The 20,605-nt window shown below is 36.4% G+C and overlaps 1 protein-coding gene across 2 annotated transcripts; it reads right to left on the bottom strand.

Annotated features, from left to right (window-relative positions):
• Window positions 1-3,224: 3,224 nt before the first annotated feature.
• LOC111907501 (serine/threonine-protein kinase BSK5) lies at window positions 3,225-6,279 on the bottom strand. Of its 2 annotated transcripts, XM_023903300.1 has the most exons (11): window positions 6,144-6,279; window positions 5,974-6,087; window positions 5,625-5,851; window positions 5,153-5,288; window positions 4,942-5,075; window positions 4,761-4,866; window positions 4,560-4,645; window positions 4,298-4,486; window positions 4,056-4,211; window positions 3,854-3,967; window positions 3,225-3,611 (listed from the first exon to the last, which is right to left on the bottom strand). In XM_023903300.1, the coding sequence occupies exons 1-11, from the start codon at window positions 6,262-6,264 to the stop codon at window positions 3,369-3,371; spliced, it is 1,626 nt and encodes a 541-aa protein (XP_023759068.1). In that variant the 5' UTR covers window positions 6,265-6,279; the 3' UTR covers window positions 3,225-3,368. The 2 variants fall into 2 exon arrangements, with proteins under 2 accessions (XP_023759068.1, XP_023759067.1); XM_023903299.1 differs by having other exon boundaries at window positions 5,974-6,205.
• Between the last annotated feature and the right edge of the window lie 14,326 nt (window positions 6,280-20,605).

Genomic DNA, 20,605 nt, shown 5'->3' with positions numbered 1-20,605 from the left:
AACTTATTTAAATAAACACACCCCCAACCCCAACCCCCTCACATTACCCTACCTACCATACCATTTTTCTCTATTTAAATAATAGTCTTTTTAGGTAAGACAGGGACCAAGCGCGAAACAAAAAAAAAGTAGGGACCAAGCGCGTAACAAAAACAAACATTAGGCTTTCCGAGTTAAAAAAATAAGTTAGGGACCAAATGCGCAAATTACCCCAAACCATAGGGACCAGTCGTGTAATTTACTCATGTATTTAATAAAACATTGTTACGATCTTATTTCATAACTTACAAATTAGGAGTGAGCATAATATCCGAAAAACCGAACCAAAACCAATATAACTAATATAACCGAACCATAATAATCAAACCATTTTAAAAACCATTGGTTCGGTTTTTTGGTTTTTGTTAACCAATAACTAACGGTTCGGTTATGGCTTTATAGCTTAACCAAACTATTATTAACCAAACCACTAACTTTATATTTTAATATATAAAAATTATGGATTATATATAAAATAATATAGTCAAACTTATTTAAGACCCATTAAACTTTCAAAATATAATTCATTAACTGTTACTTATAAGGGGACGAACGAGCAATTAAACTAATAAAGACTGATCATGCACACACACACAATCTTCTAATCATACATTGCGTTAGATTATTGATTAATGTTGTAATTCCTAATCGACTAATTCTACAATTTGTAAACATTATTTACAATTAGTTTAATCTTCACACTCATAATCCTAATCGGAGGCTTCTTACACTGTTAATCCTAATCACAGACTGTTTTGACTTTATAGACATATTTGAAGGATCTTTTGATTTTATAATCAAGAATTCTAGGTAAGTTAAGTTTGTGGTTATTCTTGACTTTATGATATATTAAGAATGTATTTTTTTTGGTTTTTTTTTTATTTACTGTTTTTGACTTAATCACATTGAATGTATATGAGTGATTGAATGTTTTTGATTTTGAATGTGACTATATGTTATCTCACTCTGAGTTTCAAATATACACATTTTTTCTATTACTATAAGCTAGATTATAAACATTGGCGTTGATGACTTTTTTGTATTCTCTTTTCATTTTCTATGCCAATATACTTTCGTTGTTTATATTAATTTGAACATTCTGGTTAACCAATATTAACCATTAACCAAAACCGTTAACCGACAAAAATCATTAACCATAACCAATATTAATCATACCCAATGGCTACCAAAATGTATTAACCAATCATAATGGTTATGGTTCGATTTTGACCAATAACCGAACCAAACCGGTCCATACACAACCCTATTACAAATGCCCAAGTTTGAATACACATTATTTTACATTCAAAATACTAAAAACATGGGTTACAATCGATAAACATAAGCATAGCACGTGTATCTTTATTTCAAGCTTCCATGCTAGCAGTCTATCCTGCTAGTATTTCACTTGGTTACTTGGATATAGGTCATTTAAAAAAAAACGTAAAACTTTCGTCTAAGTGAGATACATAGATTTAGACAAAAACATTCAATATTTTTTTTTTTGGTACATTTGAAATCATTTTCATTTTTGTAGCAATTCATCTGGAATCATTTTCAAATTCATTACAAATCTTTCAAATTCATCACAAATCTTTCCTGTAATCATATTTTTTTCCTTTTAATTTTGGAGAATCAATTTCCGTGCCCGGTGTCCCCATTCCGGTTCCCACCGGTGGCCTGTCAAAAAGGATGAACGAATCACTCCTTAAGCCTTTTCCTAACAATGGTAGGTTGCATTTTTTGTCTACATCTTAGAAAACTTTATAAAAATTTGCCTAATTTGTCGACTAAAGTAACAACTAACAAACGTTACTATGGCACCAACTTGTCGTCACGTTAAATCAGTCACGATCTCATTTTCTCAATTTCTTAGAATTTATAAATTGGACCCTTTTACTTTAAGGGAATTACAATCACCTCTCCATAACCTAAAGGAGCAAAATACATTATTCTAAACTTTAATGGAATATACATTTGGGTCGATTTTTATTTTTGAAAAAATATGTACAAATAAGAACCAATTATTTAAATACGAAATCAACTTATTGGGTAATAAGTACTTATTCAATGACCAAGTTTCTTGTTTGATTATAATTATTTTACTAAAATCTCTTAAATATTTGTTTTCATATTATGTCTCCATAAATAGAAACTAAATTGACATACATTCATTTTATATGGAATTTGTCCATACTAAATGACTAGCATTTATCACTTTTAGACATACCAAGACTATGCGGTATGTGTTAGTCCTGACAATCGTGTTATGTTCGGATTAGCAGGTTATCGGGTTAAAATATACCAACCCAAACACGACCCATTTAACTATACAGATCATGGGTTGGCGGGTCACGGGTTAGCAAGTTTGGAACATAAACCCATATATGACCCGTCAACCCATTTATTTATATGGGTTCATAGGTTAGCGGGTTCATGGGTCAGATTGGGTTCGTGTGTTCGTGGGTTGGATCGCAACAAATCGATTGTCTACTGCGTTATGCTTCCGTCGTTCACGTTTAGGCATCGACGTCATTCGATAATGATTCAATCATTCATGCTGCCATTCTTCGTGAGTTTGTTTTGTCGTTCGTCACAGAGGGGAGAGCAAGAGAAGAGAAGGCTTCTTCGATTTTGCTTGTGAGACTGAGATTATTTATGGCAAATGCCAAATGTCAAATGCTGTATCAAGTATCTTATCATAGTATAAAATATAAACCGCATAGTGTATAATACTTAATATATTTAAAAATATATAAAAAATTTTTATTAAAATTCTAAACGAGTTGGCAGGTCAACCAGTATATTTTTTAAGAAACCCATATATGACATGTTTAATAAACGGGTTGGCGGGTTCAAAAACTCAACCCAAACTCATTTATTTCGTGTCGTGTCGAGAATTGTCAGGCCTAGTATATGTGCATCTCATTTTTCCACACTTTATTTTTGTCGTATCATATCAGTGTCACATCATTCCTTATCCTAAAGACTCTTATACCGTACAACAAGTGAAAAAAATAAAAAGGGAGGTGAAACATTGTGGTGAATTATCACCATGGAAGGGCAAAGAGTGAAGGGAAAAGGGGGAAGGGGCGGTGTTCATCACAACTCACTCCAAGTCAAGTCAGCTCATCACATGATACGGTCCTAAGTATACCATACAAAGACTCGTACACATGTCTACATACTTTTTGAACTCATTTAATTTGATAAATGAACATTACAAACACTCATTCAATAACAAAAGTAAAGTTGCCTTTAATGGAAACAATTCACATATCCACAACTACAAACAACATTCCTAGCAACATAAAAAAAACAACACAATTTTAATTCCCCTTCATTTCGGGATCCAATGAAACCGCATCTTTAAGTGTTTCACGTGCATCATTGTCCATTCCTAGGCTAAACAAAGCAGCCGCTTGCAGATAAAGCGCAATCGACCAATCAGGCGATATCACTTGTGCTTGCATCGCATCTCCCAACGCTTCTTGTCCCTTATTATTCATCAAATAACACAAACACCTTCTCACATACATAGTTGGTGACACCATGGTCCCACTCTCGATGAACTGCACCTCCAAAGATTTAAACATTATTACACATTCTATAAGTCTTGACAATCTGTCTCAATAGCAGATCGTATAATCTGCTATTGAGACAGATTGTGTCAGATAACCAAACAGATGTTGGTTAGTATAAAAGTAAAGAAAGAAAAAGACGAATTGTGTGTTGTCAGATTGTAAATATGTTTATCAGAATACATATGGAACACAGTACAACATGTTCTGCTAACAAATGGGCCCGGACTTACGCTTGTGTAAGATTCGATTGCAGTGTTGAAGTCCTTAGCTCGAAAAGCATTGTCCCCACGCTTCTTACCATTTAACGTATCTTGAAGTTGACTTGTCCACATTTGGAAGGAAAGCTGAAAAAGCCAAAGAAAGTTGGATTCAAAACACATTTAGGAGGGTATAATTGTAAATTTAATCAAAATGTGTTTTTCAGGAGATTACCTCATCTGTAACTCCTTCATCGCCACTATATCCGATCTTTTCAAGTATCTCGTGTATGGCAGTTAAATCTAGTCTCGAGCAAGCGTCGCCAAGTGGCGACAGGTTTGATATTTGTGTTGCTTCGTCATTAATTCCCATCAAGACAAGCGAAGAAATCTGTTAAGGTGTCGCTAAATTTTGTCACTAAATGTTTCAAGGGTATTGTGAATTTTTTTTTTAGAAAGTATAACAAATGCACTTACATCTGTTTGTTTCTGAAGAGGAGAAAGAGCAGCCACAACTGATTTGGCATTGGGCCTCTCTCGAGGTTCATACTGCAAACATCGTGATGCTATCCTTACCAATTCAGTTCCATCATCATTAGTAAAATGACCCTCTAAACATGAATCTGTTAGCATCTGAAAATTCTTCCCTTTTATCAAATCAAGTGCCTGAAATGATTAAGTAATGAATGATTAGAGTTGATCTGGAAATAAATGAGCAATCAAACTTGAATGAGCTTACGTGGCTTGGAGGAATGTGTTTTCCACTCAAAAGATCAAGCAGAATGGTGCCAAAACTGTAAATTACACTTTCTGCTATGACTCTACCTGCGATAGAAAAAGAAAAAAAAAATCACTTTAACTATAAAATGTCACGAAATTGTTTTTCACTTTTAGCGACAGTTTTTTTTTTTTTTTTTGACTTTTTTGACTTTTTTCATACCAGTTCTCATGTATTCTGGTGGGGTGAAAGCTAAGTTTGTACTGTAACTTTTTCCATCTCGGCTGTTCTTCATTAGGCCAAAGCATGAAAGCCTGGGATTACAATCCTGTAAAAAGATTTATAAATAGTAAATAATAAGAACACGAATATAAATATAATTGAAAATGATTTTAGAAAGTACCTGATCAAACAAGACTCTGTAAGCATTAAGATCGTGATACAGAGATCGGCCTTTTGTGCTGCAGTAATCTAGTGCTTGTGCCAAATAGAGAGCCACCCTTAATCGCATTGCCCATTTTAAAGGTTGGGTTTCCCCTGAATTGAGATTGTATATTATTAGTTTTTTGTGTATAAAGAATTGATTGAAGTTCGAAAATTTAATGAAGACTTACAATGAAAGAGATGTTTGGATAAAGTTTCATGAGGCATAAACTCTGCCACTAGCAATCTTTCATTTCCTTCACAGCAACATCCCAATAAATTGGCTAATCTTAGGCTCCTAAGTTGCCCCACTGCTTTTGCTTCATCCTGTAATTCAATATCATGAAATTGTTTACACTTTTTGATCAAATTGAATAAATTATAGGGAATAATTTGGTTAATAAGATCTGGGTTTGTTTTTTCTTGAAAGACATCGGGAAGCACACTCAATGGATGAAAACTGTTGACATCTGCCAACGATCGTACTGTTGGTAAATCATCAGATCTGAACACGGGACCTCTAGAATCTTGACCACTAGCGACTATTGACCAATTTATATCAAGCGATCAATTTTCCGATCAGTTTCCCAAGGTTGTTTGTTTACCAAAAAGACAAACACATTCTGAATTGCGATAAAGATGTATGAATATGTGGTGACATACCAGGAATTGGCGAGTATCAGGCCAAGCAGACTTGTTGAACCTTTTAACAGCGATCAAACGATCATCATCTTCGAGCTTTCCTTTATACACAACATTAGGCGCCTTTTCACCATGTTCAGACACAATATTATCGACAGAAAACCCGCCGGTAGCAGCTTTAAGTTGATCTAACTTGTACTCTCTAAAAGCTGGCAGCTTTAGCTTATCGCTATCCCCACCACCGTTCTCTGAAGCAAATTATCAAACACATTGAAGTCATACATAAAAATACAATTGATGAGCGATGACACAGTGATTATACAAATTCAAGATTCAATTTTCCATAAACCCATGGTCAATCTTCACGTACCCAGATCAGATGGATGCGTATCGTTGGATTTCAAACTAGACCACCCACAAAAAGAAAAGTAGAAACAACGAGCTCCCATTGCTGTTCCTCGAAGAAAATACCTGTTTTTCCTTGTTTTGTGATGGAGGGAGTAAGATGGGTCAAAATATTGAAGTTTTATAATGTTTTAAAAGCAGAGAGAGGGTCTAATATTCTTGTGATTTGAGGAAGATAGGAGTAAAATATGAATTTGTGTGTGATGAAAAAGGGGGAAAGGACATCGACCTTTCTTTGTCTGTATTTCTCTCTCATGCTTCTTCCCTGTCAGCACTCATCATCATTCTCCTCGTATATATGACATCGGTAATGTGCTTTTCTTACTGCAAAATCATGTTTTCTTCCCTCTTTTAGTTTTCTTTTTTATATATATTTGAGCGGAAAAAGTGAATCTATTTTTCTATATCATTTTCATTAATATCTAATATTAATTTATTTATAGGTTTAAATGGTTATGCCATCTTTTTTTTTAGTCATAATTTTGTTTTCCCCTTATCTGCCATCATAATTGAAAAATATTTCATTTTATTATCGTTGCCTGGTTTCCATAAGGAAACCCTCAATTCGTTCCAATTTACTTGAGTGATTTGATGTTGGGAACTCACATTGTATTTACACAAACGGCACTTTTGATTGAGAGTGACCGTGAGAGGAAGACGAAGGTTTTACATGTTTTAATTCTTAACACCAATGTTGCATGCAAGAGCTTACAATTACAGTTTTTGAAGTTTAAATATACTAAAATAGGAAGTTGTGTGTTTGTAATGATCCATTACATAATCGATTCCAATGTTGGTGTGATTATTGACTATCAAAAATGATTTTCAGAGTATGAAATGGCGATGACATTATGCAGAAGAAAAGAAAAATCCCCAAAGAAAACTTATGTATGTGACGAAGGCTCTAATGATGATCTTATTTACATGTTCTTTTTGGATTTCAAAGCAACCTTCAAACCCACTTTTACCATGTGCAAACGACTCATTCCTTAACTTATGTGATGAAAATATGTTAAGGACCACATACTATAAAGTGGAGGATGAAGATAATGATGATGGTGTCCACGAGGAAGAGCATGCATGTTGAGTTCATATGTTGCGAAGATATTCAGATGCAAAGTCTTAGAATCATATTGTCATAGGGTAGTGTTGTTGTCTATATCGAAGTTTATGTGACTTTGATATATCTATGTAATTCTAGGAACATTTGTAAACTGTGTACTTAATGGCGAAGTCTCCTAGTATATTTTGTATATATTGATAACACTATAATTGTTGCAACATATGTTACTTGGACACTTTTTTCTGACTTCATACAAACTCTTGTAACCTTTGTTGTTTTCCAGATAATATAAGCTGAAACCAGATTTAGTTACATTGTGTGTTCATATATATTTGTGAAATCGATACTTGATAGAATTTTTGACTCTTCAATGAACACGTTGAAGATAAAAGTGAGGTTGACCGGGTGTAGAGCAAATGGCACATGGTCCTAAAGTTAAGTGGAACAAAATGAAGCCTATTGTGAGAGAGTTGTATGAGCCTACTTTTCAACTAGGGTTTGCATTAACTAATTATGTTGTAGCTAATATATAGTAGCTTTAGTTTATGAAGGATGATAAACCAAGATAATTGCAAGGTGTGGGGAAACGCAAAAAAAAAACATATATTTTAAGAAGTATGCATAATGAAAAGTATAATGAACGGTACATTTCAAATTAACTCCAAAATTGAAACATATCGTAGGCAAAGAATTACAATTTTGGATGTATGGTTAGTTGTAATTTGTTAGCTAAGAACTACTTAAAGGACATAATTATGAAGCCGACGTGTTTAGTTTAATATATAAAATAAGCTTTAAATAACTTGACAACAAGTCCCCGATAACGGCGTAAAAAATTTGATGTGTATATTTTATTATATGTTTGTAATCATTGTTGGATTAATCGGTTTATCACAAGAGGAAATCTGAGACAATTTTAGTTCTAGGGGTATTTTAAGAAACATTCTTTTATACAATTTTTTTTGTTAGAGTAGGAGTCTAGTTTTATTAGTATAAATATGGTAAATGTTTAGGATGTTTAAGTTAACTTTTTACAGCAATAAAGTTCACCAAATAATTCATCGTTCTTGTTCTTTTCTTCTTCTTTGTTCAGTTCATACCTTGGGCACCAAGGTAATATTAGTTGGTATACCTACACGTGGTATCAGAGCTATATTTGTAGCCCGAATGATGTGGTCGGCGCAGGTGGCACAATCCCCAATAATTCCCTATCCAACGAAGTTGATCATGAAGCCTTGTATCGAAAGTCTTCTTGATGACCCATGTTAGGTGAGCGTGTCTCGACAGTATCGACGGTATGAAAAAGGATTGGACCTGATGAATAGTTGTTGAGGGGAGGCCAAGGGCAGAACTTGGGTTTAAGGGGAGGATTGTTGGGTGCAAACCAAATCCTACATCGGCAAAAAGAAAAACTAGATGCTAGCATATAAGGCAATGGGTAATTCCTTCTATTACCAATTGATTTTAGAAAATGGAACCTCATTGTTCTTCTATATTGAGCATGGTTGGGCTACTAGCGATCCTAACAAGTGGCATCAGAGCCTAGGGCTCGTGAAGGCGTAGGGCGGCCAGTTTGAGAGTCGGTTTTAAGAAAAATGTAGCTCTTTGCTGCGGAGCAGATGCAGTGGGAACTGGGTTCGGTTTAAGGGGGGTGTGGATTATTTTTGAGTGCAAGTTGAAGCATCTCAACAACAACCCCGATTTCTCTTGATGAGGCTTGTTCTAAGGTAGAAAGACACTAATCGGAGGCGCGGAATAAACGGATGAGAATACATCAAAGTGGGTGGCTTTGATTCTGTCCGTTTTATGGGTGACGGAAGACGATAAAGGTGGTTGTGACATTGTCTTGTTGTTCGGTGGAAAAGTGCTCTCAGAACAAGTTTGATTAGGTCGGGGTTGTCAAAAAAGAGAATAAGACGTTGATCGGTTGAAATCAAATGACAGAAAAAATCAAAGGGTTGTGTCTACATTAATTGGACAACAATGATTAGCGAGGAAGAAAGTTCGACTTGTTCATGATAACGAGATACCGACGTAGGTGCGTGAAAAGCGGGCAAGAAGGATCCGTCAAAGCAGGTAGCTTTGGATTTTGTTCGTTTGGCATGATTGAAAGAAAACGGTGAAGCAGGTGGCTTTGTTTTCTTGGTCGGTGGAAATGCCTCTTTGAGCAAAGGTGTAACATTCATAAAATTATTGAAAATTTTAAACTTTTTAAACAACCACAAAACCATCATTTATTACAATTTGTTTTCAAAATAAGTTTCACATCAGAGAAATCCCAAAATCGTAAAATCAAAACATGAGGAGGTGCACGATCACGCCTTTGCCTTTCCATGATCCACTGAGGTACCTGAAACATAATACAAACTACAAGCCCAAATCTTAGTGAGTTCCCCCACAATACCAATACATAACAAATAGCATAGTTATAATAACAACATACTTTGGGCCCAATCAACCATCGGGTTGGAATACCCTAGTCCCCTCAACCATTGGGTTGGAATGCCAATATATTATGGGTCTAATCATCCTCAGGATAGAATACCCTAGACCCTCAACCATTGGGGTGGAATGCCAACATACTGTGGGTCCAATTATCCTCGAGATGGAATTCCCTAGGCCCTCAACCATCGGGTTGGAATGCCTCGGCCTGTTGGCTTATAAAAAAAGCAGTGAAGCCTCAGCCACCAACAAATTATGTGTACATATAACACATAATCATATAACAGTCTACATCCAGTCATACAGATTTACATATAACTAAGCATAGCAACATCCTATCTACTAGGATACCAATCTAACAGATCATAACAATACAATAGCATGCACAACAAGATATTAATCCAATGGGCCATCATTGGTGCCTTAGACCCGCAAGTACAGTGAGGACAACTCACCTCACAAGTAGTGCATAATTGATATGGTCTGACTCTGAATCTCAGCTCCCGAATCAATGCCTACAACCATCATGACCAAACCCATCAAAATCCCAAAATACCCTAAATGCCCTCAAAAGTCCAACTTGGTCAACCATGGTCAAAGTCAAAGTTAACGGTCAAGGTCAATAGTCCATGTTGAACCAACTTGTCGAGTGCACCTATGAACCCGTCGAGTTCTACAATACTCAAAAAGTTGGGGAAAACCCTAGCCAATTTGCCGAGTTTTCCCCAGCTTAATACATTCAGATGATTCTTCGATTCCAGGGACTCTAAGGCTCAGATCTAAACTCCAAATGTTTCTAAGAGGATAAAGTTTCCAACTTTATCCTTTGGAGCTACTCCAAAGGCTCAAAAACCCTTCCACAAGGCTTGAAAACTCAAAGGCTTAACCATTAAGCACAAAATCCTTGATATCTGGAACCCAACTTTTCCAGATGAGATTCTAGCCTAAAAAACGTCCCAAAGGTTGGTGCTTTATAGACATGCATGTCCAATGCATATATTGAAACGAAAATGGGTCAAAAAGGGGAATATGACCTAAACTCCATGCATGGCATCAAAGCTTTGCTAAAGACCAGATCTAATCCACTATAAGGTCACCTTGACCTGGAGATTCATAAAGTTGCAAACTTTATGAAGTCCATCCATTGAAATATCCAAGAATAGGGAGAAAAAGGGACAAAACTCAAGATCTAGCTACATAGATAGATAAAAATCGGATCTTGAACACTTACAATGGTCCAAAAGATTGCCAAACTGAAGATAAGTGCTTTGCTTGCTGGATCCATGCTTCCTTCTCTCAATCTTTTCCTTCTTTTGCTCCAAAATGCCACACTAGCTCGCAATAAGAGATGAAATCATGATTAGGGTTCACAAGGCTGATATGAGAGTTTGGAGCCTGATAAAAGATCAGCCTCAAGGACTTAAGGAGGTTATATAGAGCGCAAACCCTAATATTTAGGGTTTCTCACCCATACGCCAACTCGTCGAGTTGGTCCAAAAAAATGTGCGACCCAAAGCCTTTCAACACATCGAGTTGAGGCCATCAACTCCCCGAGTTCCAAGGGAAACATGAATAAGAATAAATCTCATACCTAGAAATAGGGATGTTACAACTCTCCCCCACTTGGACTAGGCTTTGGCATGTCAGCCTCCGGCTCCTAGGTCCACTCAGATCCCCTCCGACGTTGCCACTGTACCTTTACCAAAGGTACCTCCTTGCTACGCATAACCTTTACCTTCTTTTCCAGAATAGCTACTGGCCTCTCGACATAGTTCCGATGCTCATCAACATTAATATCATCCAATGATACCACCGCATCCTCGTTCAATACGCACTTCCAAAACTGTGAAACGTGGAAAGTGCTATGAATCTGACTAAGCTCCTCCAAAAGATCCAATCTATAAGCAACCTTACCAACCCTGGTGTGACATCCCCATTTTCACAGCCAGAAAAGACCGATTTTGTTTATGCTTTATAAAAATCAGAGTACTTCTTTTAATAAAAATGTTGCGGAATTTGTTCCCAGAAAAACACGATAAATACGTTATTAAAACATTTTCGAAGAAACGTATTTTATTCATTTTAAAACGTTTGGGATGTCATCGTTAATACATAAACATAAGCATAAACAGAACTTACATTTATTTACACTAGTGATCTACATCTCTTTAAATCTCTCAGTGTAATGTGACTTCATATCAACACCTGTGATATAAATAAACTGAGTGAGTCAGGTTGGGAAACCTGGTGAGTACATAGAGTTTTCAACCCACAATAATATAATTATTATGTTTAAACAATCAAGCAATTAAACCCCATTACCCATCCCCATTGTATTCTCTATTCTTAAGGATCTACCCTAAGAATAAGCTATTCCTCGTTCATTCATTCCTAAGGATCATCCAAAGGAATCGGCACGAAGTCTATCGTTGCCATGGTTTACACAACGGGCACTAAGTCTGCATAGTCGCCAGGGTTTAGGCACTAAGTTTGCACAGTCGCCAGGGTTTAGGCATCAAGTCTGCATGATCACCAAGGTTTAGGCACCAAGTCTGCATGGTCACCAAGGTTTAGAGTACACCGGGTGAACACATCGTTCATAACACCTACAGGTTGCGAGCCTGCTAGTGTTCCACTGGACTGTCTAGAATAGTCTGTGGTTGTCATCCATACTCTGCGGAATGATGAGGACATCGTTTGGGAAAAAGGCTTCTCACATCGTACACCTCTCACCCATACCTCATGGTCTATATCACCTCTCAACTCGTCGTCCAACTCATATTTCATCTATTATATCTACCCATGTTTTACCCCAATATTTTTGTAGATATAAAATACATATATAGTTTAAATCATTTAAAACATGTATAAAATCTTTCACCAAGCATAGACAGCAAGTAAACAGACAATATGCACACATAGCACGTAGTAAATACTTCATATCTATGTGTAAGTTGAAAGTAACCATGCACTCACCTGAAAGGTGGTGACTTAGCACTCGGACAGCGCTTCGATACTCTCAAAACAATTTTCCTTCAATAAAACCTAGTATTAACATCACTAGGGTTTAGTCTAACGATAACCGCGACAAATTAATAGTCTGACTATTATTATTATTATATAAGCGTTAAATCACACTCAATATAACTCATAATAATAGCCCAAATAATTATTTTAAGGACCTAATAACATTACTATAATTATTTGGAAGCTATATTAAAAATTGCGTAAGCGTAGCTCACTTATAGCGATTTTTATCGAAAACTGGAACTTTATTTAGAGCAACGTTTCGAAACCGAAAGACCCTTTTTCTCGGGACATCGGGAGCCTCGGGGCTTCCTTCGGGTGCTAGGGAGGTTCCCTAGGGTTTAGGAATGTTTAGGAAACTTAGAGAGAGAAAGAAGTTAGAGAGAGAGTGAAGAAAGGTGTGAAAAATGCGGAACCCTCGTCCCCCTTTTATACCCTGTGAGGCCTCGGACTACGCTGGGCGTAATCCTTGGCTACACGGGGCGTAACTTCGGATAGGGTCTAGTTGCCTCCAGCTGTCTCACACTTCGGAAGAGGATAAGGACCGAGGGTACGCTGGGCGTACCGAACTCCGAAGTGGGGCGTAAGGCGAAGCGAGGCGACGTAGCGTGATCTGAAGGGCGCTCTGTGATCGGCGATGGACGGCTGCGATGAGGCCACGTCATCCATCTCGCATCAGATTTCGCAATTTGCATGCTCAACTTTAAAAATTCGTAACTTTCGCGTACGAGCTCCGTTTTTGACGTTCTTTATATCCACGCGAAGGTGGGAACGTACTCTACAACTTTCGTTTAGACTCCGTCGGCTAATTTTGACTCGATTTTAAATTTTATATTATTAACAGGACGGGACATGATTGGTACGTTAAATTCTCATAACTTCTTCATCCGACATCCGTTTTCGCCCATCTTTTTCTCGTTACGCTACTCTTAACGAGATCTTTGATTCTAATTCAGGCCGTGTCGGCTAAAAACCGCTCGATCTAACATTCGAATTTCAGGCTGTACATTGCTAATCCGAAACTTCGAAAAATCATAACTTCTTCATACGAAGTCAGATTTGGGCGTTCTTTATATCGATGTTCTTAGTTTAACGTATTCTGCGACTTTAGTTTATATCGCTAAGGCTAAAACTTGCTCTATCGTAAATTCACTATTTACGCTTCCCGGTGTCGTGCCGGTTTCGTCGCGAAACTTCGACGGGTCATAACTTCTTCGTTATAACTCGGATTTCGGTGTTCTTTATATGTATGGAAACCTTGTGACATATACTACAAATTGGTTCAAATTATTTATTCTAAATAATCTTTTGTCGAAAAGTCATTTTCGACCCCTATTGCCTCTAAATTGACTAGCCCGGATCTACGGGCGTTACACCTGGCAACAATCCGAAATGGTCCAATATATCGGGGGCCCAAGTTCCCCCTCTTCCTGAAGTGAATCATACCTTTTCAAGGTGAGACCTTCAGAAACACCATGTCACCAACCTGAAACTCCAACTCAAATGGTCGTCGGTCAGCATAACACTTCTGCCGACTCCGACTTTATGACTTTAGATGTACAAAAAGTCCTTAATACATGTTCTTAATCCATTAACACCTTCCATAAGAAGCATGGAGCCAAACTAGCTAAAGGGACCTCTTTTTATGGCTTAGAACCCTTCATAGGGTCTGAAAGGACAACCCAAAACTTCCAACACCAAACATGCACAACAATGGGACTTTTTGGGACAAAAGAACATCATAAATCCACCAAGATGAGATCTAAGTAAACCAGGCATAAAGGTAGCAACTTTTTTACCTTCTGGAGCTTCCCAAGATGATGACGATCCAAGATCCACAAGCTTGCTTTCCCTTCTAGATTCCTTAATGCACTTCCTTCTACTTTAAGAACACAAATAACACACTTCAAGCTTAAAACACTCTCTTATGGGTTTAGTGTTTGCTAAGAACAACTTAAGGGCTTGGAGGCTAAAAGGGTGAGGTTAAATGATCCATGAAGGTGTTTAAATACTCCTCAAACGCTAAAAATTAGGGTTTCACCCAGAAATTAGTACGCCCACGTACATATGTGTACGCCCAACATACTGACATGTACGCCCAACGTACTACTCTTTCTCCTAAAATTACCATTTTGCCACTAGGGCTTCTTAGGGCTACATCTTTATAATTCATGGACCAAATTTACATACTTTAAAACCAAAGGAAGTATTTGAAAACACCTGAAAACCCATGATGCTACATAGGGGAAATAATAATGTATATACCCGATCGTTCAAGCTACCTTTCATTCAGCCTAACCGAACTAATAGTATGGAAGCTGAAGTTACCGAACGGGTCTCTATGTCAGAGACAAGTCGAGCTGAGTCCAGCCAACTGGCCGAACCACCAGGAAGGAAGGTCGGTCTTGAATAATCCTTTATAAGGTCAAGACTTACAAAGGTCTCAATAACATCGCTAAACATGCTATAAAAAAACAATTGGAGTAGTACTCTTATGATATCGGAAGTGACTGTTGACCCTTCCTAGTACAACGTTTTGTACCTTCGGCAAGGGAAGCATTGATTATGACTGGATAGGTTCTGCCTAGTCCAACTAACGAATCTGTTTCCTAATGGAAATGAGTTATAAAGAAAAACATAATAAAGGAATAGGTGCGTTACTCTAATACCAATTCACACCTATACGAAACAATCTCGAAATCGATATCTGAGTTAACCATCGGAGCGTTTTTCCGGGATCCCCCGGAAGACGTCTATCTGGTTGTGTTTGACTTTCAGCTTGAAAATCTACGAATACTCCTCATTTTACATCATGTAGCCTGCTTTTTATGGAGCGGGAAAATGTGAGACGCATCGAAGCCATTTATCGCATTTGCTGAAAAACTGAAAACCTGTAGAATTATGTTGAGGGCGTGGAGCGCCTCTTTAGAGGGCGCCATGGTGCCTCTAGCCCATGGGATACACTTTTTTTAGGGGTTTTAAGGCTATTTATGGTACATTAACTCCAATGGTTTTTCATTTCTCAACCTCCATTAGCCCTAGATTTACCTTGATGAAACCCTAGCCTTCCTTTCATAGTTTTGAGTTCCTCCTCTCTCTCCTCTCATCCATATTTTTGTGATTTTATGAATTTTGAGGAAGTGTTCTTAAAAGATTTGGCATTGAAGCTTGGCAACTGAAGAAATTAGCCCTCATTAATCTTCTGGACCTTGGTATGTCTTACAGATTCATGTTTTATTGGTTTTCACCTTTATATCTAAGAGTATTTGGAGTTTTAGTCCATTATTTGATGTTTTGGTCCCTTTGATGACTTGATATATGGAGTGTGGACAACTCCATGATCTTAGAATCATGTTTGGCTTCAGATCTGACCTTTTGGTGGAGATTAGAGCGTATGCATGTGCTCTCTTTTCTTAATGCTTGACGAAAAATTCAATCTTGGACTTTGTGGAAACCATGGCTAGATCTAGTTAGTTTGGGGTGTTTTAATTGATAAAGTTGGAAACTTTATCCATTAACTTTATCCGTTAAGACATAATTTGGTTCTCGATCTGAGAGTTGGGAGCTTGGATTTTAATGAATTAAGTCAAGAAATATTATGAGTTTCAGAAAGACATGGTGCGTTTACTAAGGGCGTTAAGGTGCTTTTGAGTTTTCTGGATGTGTTTGATTTTTTAGTTGAATCTTGACTATTTTGTCGTTTTCTTGGATGTGAGGCGCCCTGGTCATGCGTTAGGCGCCTCTGAGTTTTGAGAAACGGGCTTTTTGACCTTTTTAACTGTTTAACCAAGTTTGACTTTGGGTCAAACTTTAGGGGTTGGCCTCGTCTTGGTGTCTAGGTGGTTCATGAGATTGACCTTGTGGGTTTGCGTGAGTAGTTTGTATTTATTCAACTATTCGATTTAGGTGTGTTTTCTCATTACATTACTTATGACATAATGTTATGGGATGATTGTATGTTTAGTAAGACTAGTAGGGTCTTATTGGTTGTTTGTATGCTTATTTCTTTTGTTGCAATTGACCCTTTAGGTTGAAAGAGACCTGTTGGACGAGTCCCGCATGGTTGAAACAGACCCATTGGGCGAGTCCCACTTGGTTGAAACATACCCTTTAGGCGAGACTCGTATTGTTGAAACAAACCCGTTGGGCGAGGCCCACATGGTTGAAAAATACAGTTACCATAGTATATGGATGTTCTATGATGTAAGGATGAAGATTTGGACCGAACCATACCGGACCGACTTAGACCTTAAATCAGACCAGTTTGGTAGAAATCGGTTGACCTTGGATGGGACATGTTGAGGCTTATCGGGTCCATGTCCGGGCCCGGTTCCTGGTTCTTGGACGTAGAGGTGAGCATTTGGACCGAACTAGACCGGTTTGATAGATATTGGTAGACATTGGACATGACTTGTTGTGGCTTATTGGGTTCAGGTCCAGGTTCGGTCTGATCCAAAGGTCCAAATGTTTACCCCTAGTTTATTATATATGATATTTTCGGGATCTCACTAAATTTTATTATATGTGGGAAGACGAAGAAGCGACTGTACACACATCAACAATTTATGATTTAAGATTTAGCGATGTTTTATTTATAATTTTGATTTTGAATTTCGGTTTATAAACAAATGGTTTTATCTTGATTACAACTTTATGAAATTTGTTATTTATTTTTAGGGTTTAGGTCATTTTTGGTCACTTAACTTTTGGTTTTGTGCTCATTTGGTCACTTAACTCTTTTTAAGTTTTAAATGGTCATCAAACTTTTGATTTTGTGTTCATTTAGTCACTTAACTTTTGATTTGGTCACTTAACTTTAGATTTGTGCTCATTTAGTTACCGAACTTTTAAAATTGTGCTCATTTAGTCACTAAACTTTTGAAAAAATTTAAAAATTTAGTAACTAAATGAGCACAATTTTTTAAGTTAGGTGACTAAATCTAACCAAACCAAAAGTTAAGTGACTAAATGAGCAGAAAGCCAAAAGTCTAATGACCTTTTAAAACTTAAAAAGAGTTAAGTGACCAAATGAACACAAAACCAAAAGTTAAGTGATCAAAAATGACTTAAACCCTTATTTTTATTTAAAAATAAAAAATATATATATTATGAAAATTAGTACCTTACACCCAACATAAACAATCTGAAATATGATATTTTGGACATTGTTTTAGATTTTAAATTGTTCTTTTCAGATTTTGAATAAGATTTCGTAATGGTGATGCATTCTCGTTCATGTGCCTAAAGCTGTCAAACTTACGCGCAAAAAAAAAAAAAACTTTCGATGCTTTTATTGTTGGTCGTATTATATGTTTCTCGTCTTTTAGGCTATATATTAAAGACATTTTTTTTGTTTAGCTAATGGCTTTTGTATGTGCGGGTTTTATGTATTTATTTATGTTGTTGACTTATTGTTTTGTGTTTTTTCCTTCTAATAAATTTTCTTGTAACGCATTGCTAGATGGTTTATTACGCTTGAATCTTGTTTTACCGTCAAAAAAAAAAAATCTAAAACATATAAAGTACGTTATAATTTTTATGAAATATCACATTACAAGAACCATTTTTTAAACAAAAGAAGTCATATGACTTTTATCATACATATTTCATCAGATTTCTCATTGCATCGAGTCATGATTATACTCGGGACCTTAAATAAATAAAACCCTTATAATTAATTCAAAACCAATAATAAACAAAACTATATCTCATAAAACCTATCATGTTATATCGAGTATAAATAAACATATTTGGTAACATTCACTTTAAAGATATAAATTGTTATGATAATTATCACAAAAAGCTACTTTTGAGTTAAAGTCAAAAGAAAATAATTGAATGGAATAATTCAAACCTAATCCTATTGGATTTTTTATCCGTAGTTACAATTCTAGGAATGATTCAAACTTGTGTCTACTACCCGTCCTTATCATCAGTTTCTCCTAAATTTATATAATCGAAGTAGTTTATCCTAATCCATAGAAATCAGAAAGCTTGTTTCAGTTTTAGTTATAAACTATTTTGTAACAAAAGCTAAAATTTCAAATAGCTGGGTTTTTTTGTATATTTTTTTGTAGGAGGACAAAATTTTATTAAAAGCTAACAAATATGAAAAGAAAATTATGAAATCAACGTAGCAACATTAATTAAATATATTTTTGAACTAACCATCTAATTTTGTTAAAATACAAAAATGTAACAAAACTTCGCTAAACAAGTAATTACAAGCCTCTTTTATGTAGGCTCGTTAAAAAATTATACAAAATCACCGATTATGTATTCAAGTTGTAAGCATTTGGTCTACTCATTGTATGACTCGTGTTAATCTCCCATAAATAAATAAATAACCCTAGCTAAGGAAGTTCAAAAAGCAACCTTAGGGTTATTTTGTTTCGTCAACTACGAGATTCGGAGAAATGGTGTGTCCATGATCGAAGAGATTACTTTCTGTTACGATTAGGATTGGTAGGGCTGTGAGGCATAGATAGAGATGTATGTGAGTCAAGCTACTCGGGATCGACTCGTTAAAAACTCGATTCGAGATCGAATTAAACAAGATCGAGCCGAGCTCGAGCCTAAATATGAGGCTAGTTTATTAAACGAGCTCTTGCCGAACTTCAATCAGTGAGCTCGCGAGCCTATATATAATATACATTATTGTTATTTTTATATATTAAAATAAAAACATATTTGAGGAATTAGGGATTTAAGGTATTATTAAACGAGTTTGAACCGAGCTTGAACTGAACTTAAGCTTATTTAGGCTAATCACACAAAAAATGAACCAATCTCTAGCCTGAGCCGAGCCTGTGTAATTCTTCATGAGCTCGAGCCGAACTCTGTATAATAAAGCTCAAATCGAGCCGAGCTCGAGCTCGAGCCTCATAATTTAAACGAACCTGAACTGAGCTTGTCTAAGCTCGGGTTCGGCTCGACTCGTTTACACCCCTAGGCATAGATGTGAACACTATTTGAAATACATAATCAATGGTATATGAGGTTTGAGCATTCCTAAATGAATACACTCAGAGATAAATATTCAAGTGGTGGGAGTGGTTAAGCGTGGGTGGATAAAGGGGTTGTGCAATAGTCAAATGATTATTTTTATTTATTTATTTATTTTATTATTATTATTTATTATTTATTTATTTATTTGGGGGGGGGGGGGGGGGGAGGGAGGGAGGGAGGGAGGAAGGGGTGGGGTATTGTGAGACAAAGATGATGAAAATGGAGATATCAATCGTTTGATCGTTTCTTTGAACGACAAATCTAATCTATTCCTAAACTGCTTCTTAATTTCACCTATCTCCACGAGGGAACTTGAACCCTCAACTTCAGGCTGAAATTGTTGGGCTAGAAGCCCTTTGATAATCGTTTGATCGTTTTGGGGAACTTGTTCTTCGATTATTGTAATGCAAGAGGTAACTCCGGAGATATTCTTTGTATTTGAGACTCTTCCAAGTTTGTAAAAAAACCAGTTGTTTGTAACGATAAGTTTGTGGCTATTGATGGCGTTTGGAGCTCACAAAATGTTCATCTTATGATTTTTATTTTTTATTCTCCACGAGAATTGGAGAAAAAGAAGAATTTGTGGAATTCTTTAGTTGATGTTTTTGAAACACCGATGGAAGGATCGTGGTGTTAAGACATTTTAACAAAGTAAGAGGTCCAAGTATGAGGAATGGATCATAATTTTAACAATGGTCGACCACATTTTTTTAACAACTTCATTATGGATATAGAGTTCCTCTTAGTAGCGATACACTTACTTGCTCCAAAAACAACAAGGCAAAAGTTGTTGGTGAACTGTGTCACTAATATTATTTAAGTGTAATGGAATAGATTTATTGATCAATGTAATCTTGATAGATATTGAACAAATAAGAGTGGTGTAGAATGCACACTTGTTTAAGTTTATCCCGATTTAAAATACATTGTTACTTAGGAGCAAAGCCCCTAAACTAAGGGATGACAACCAACCCAATTTTCAACCCTATATTTAGACCTGATTTTAAGGTGGTTTAATTAAAGTTCTATGACGATTTTGCAACTGTCAATATGACAA

The sequence above is a fragment of the Lactuca sativa genome, chromosome 9 (assembly GCF_002870075.4).
Source record: "Lactuca sativa cultivar Salinas chromosome 9, Lsat_Salinas_v11, whole genome shotgun sequence".
Classification (NCBI taxonomy): domain Eukaryota; kingdom Viridiplantae; phylum Streptophyta; class Magnoliopsida; order Asterales; family Asteraceae; genus Lactuca; species Lactuca sativa.
This window is presented reverse-complemented; position numbering and strand designations above follow the sequence as displayed.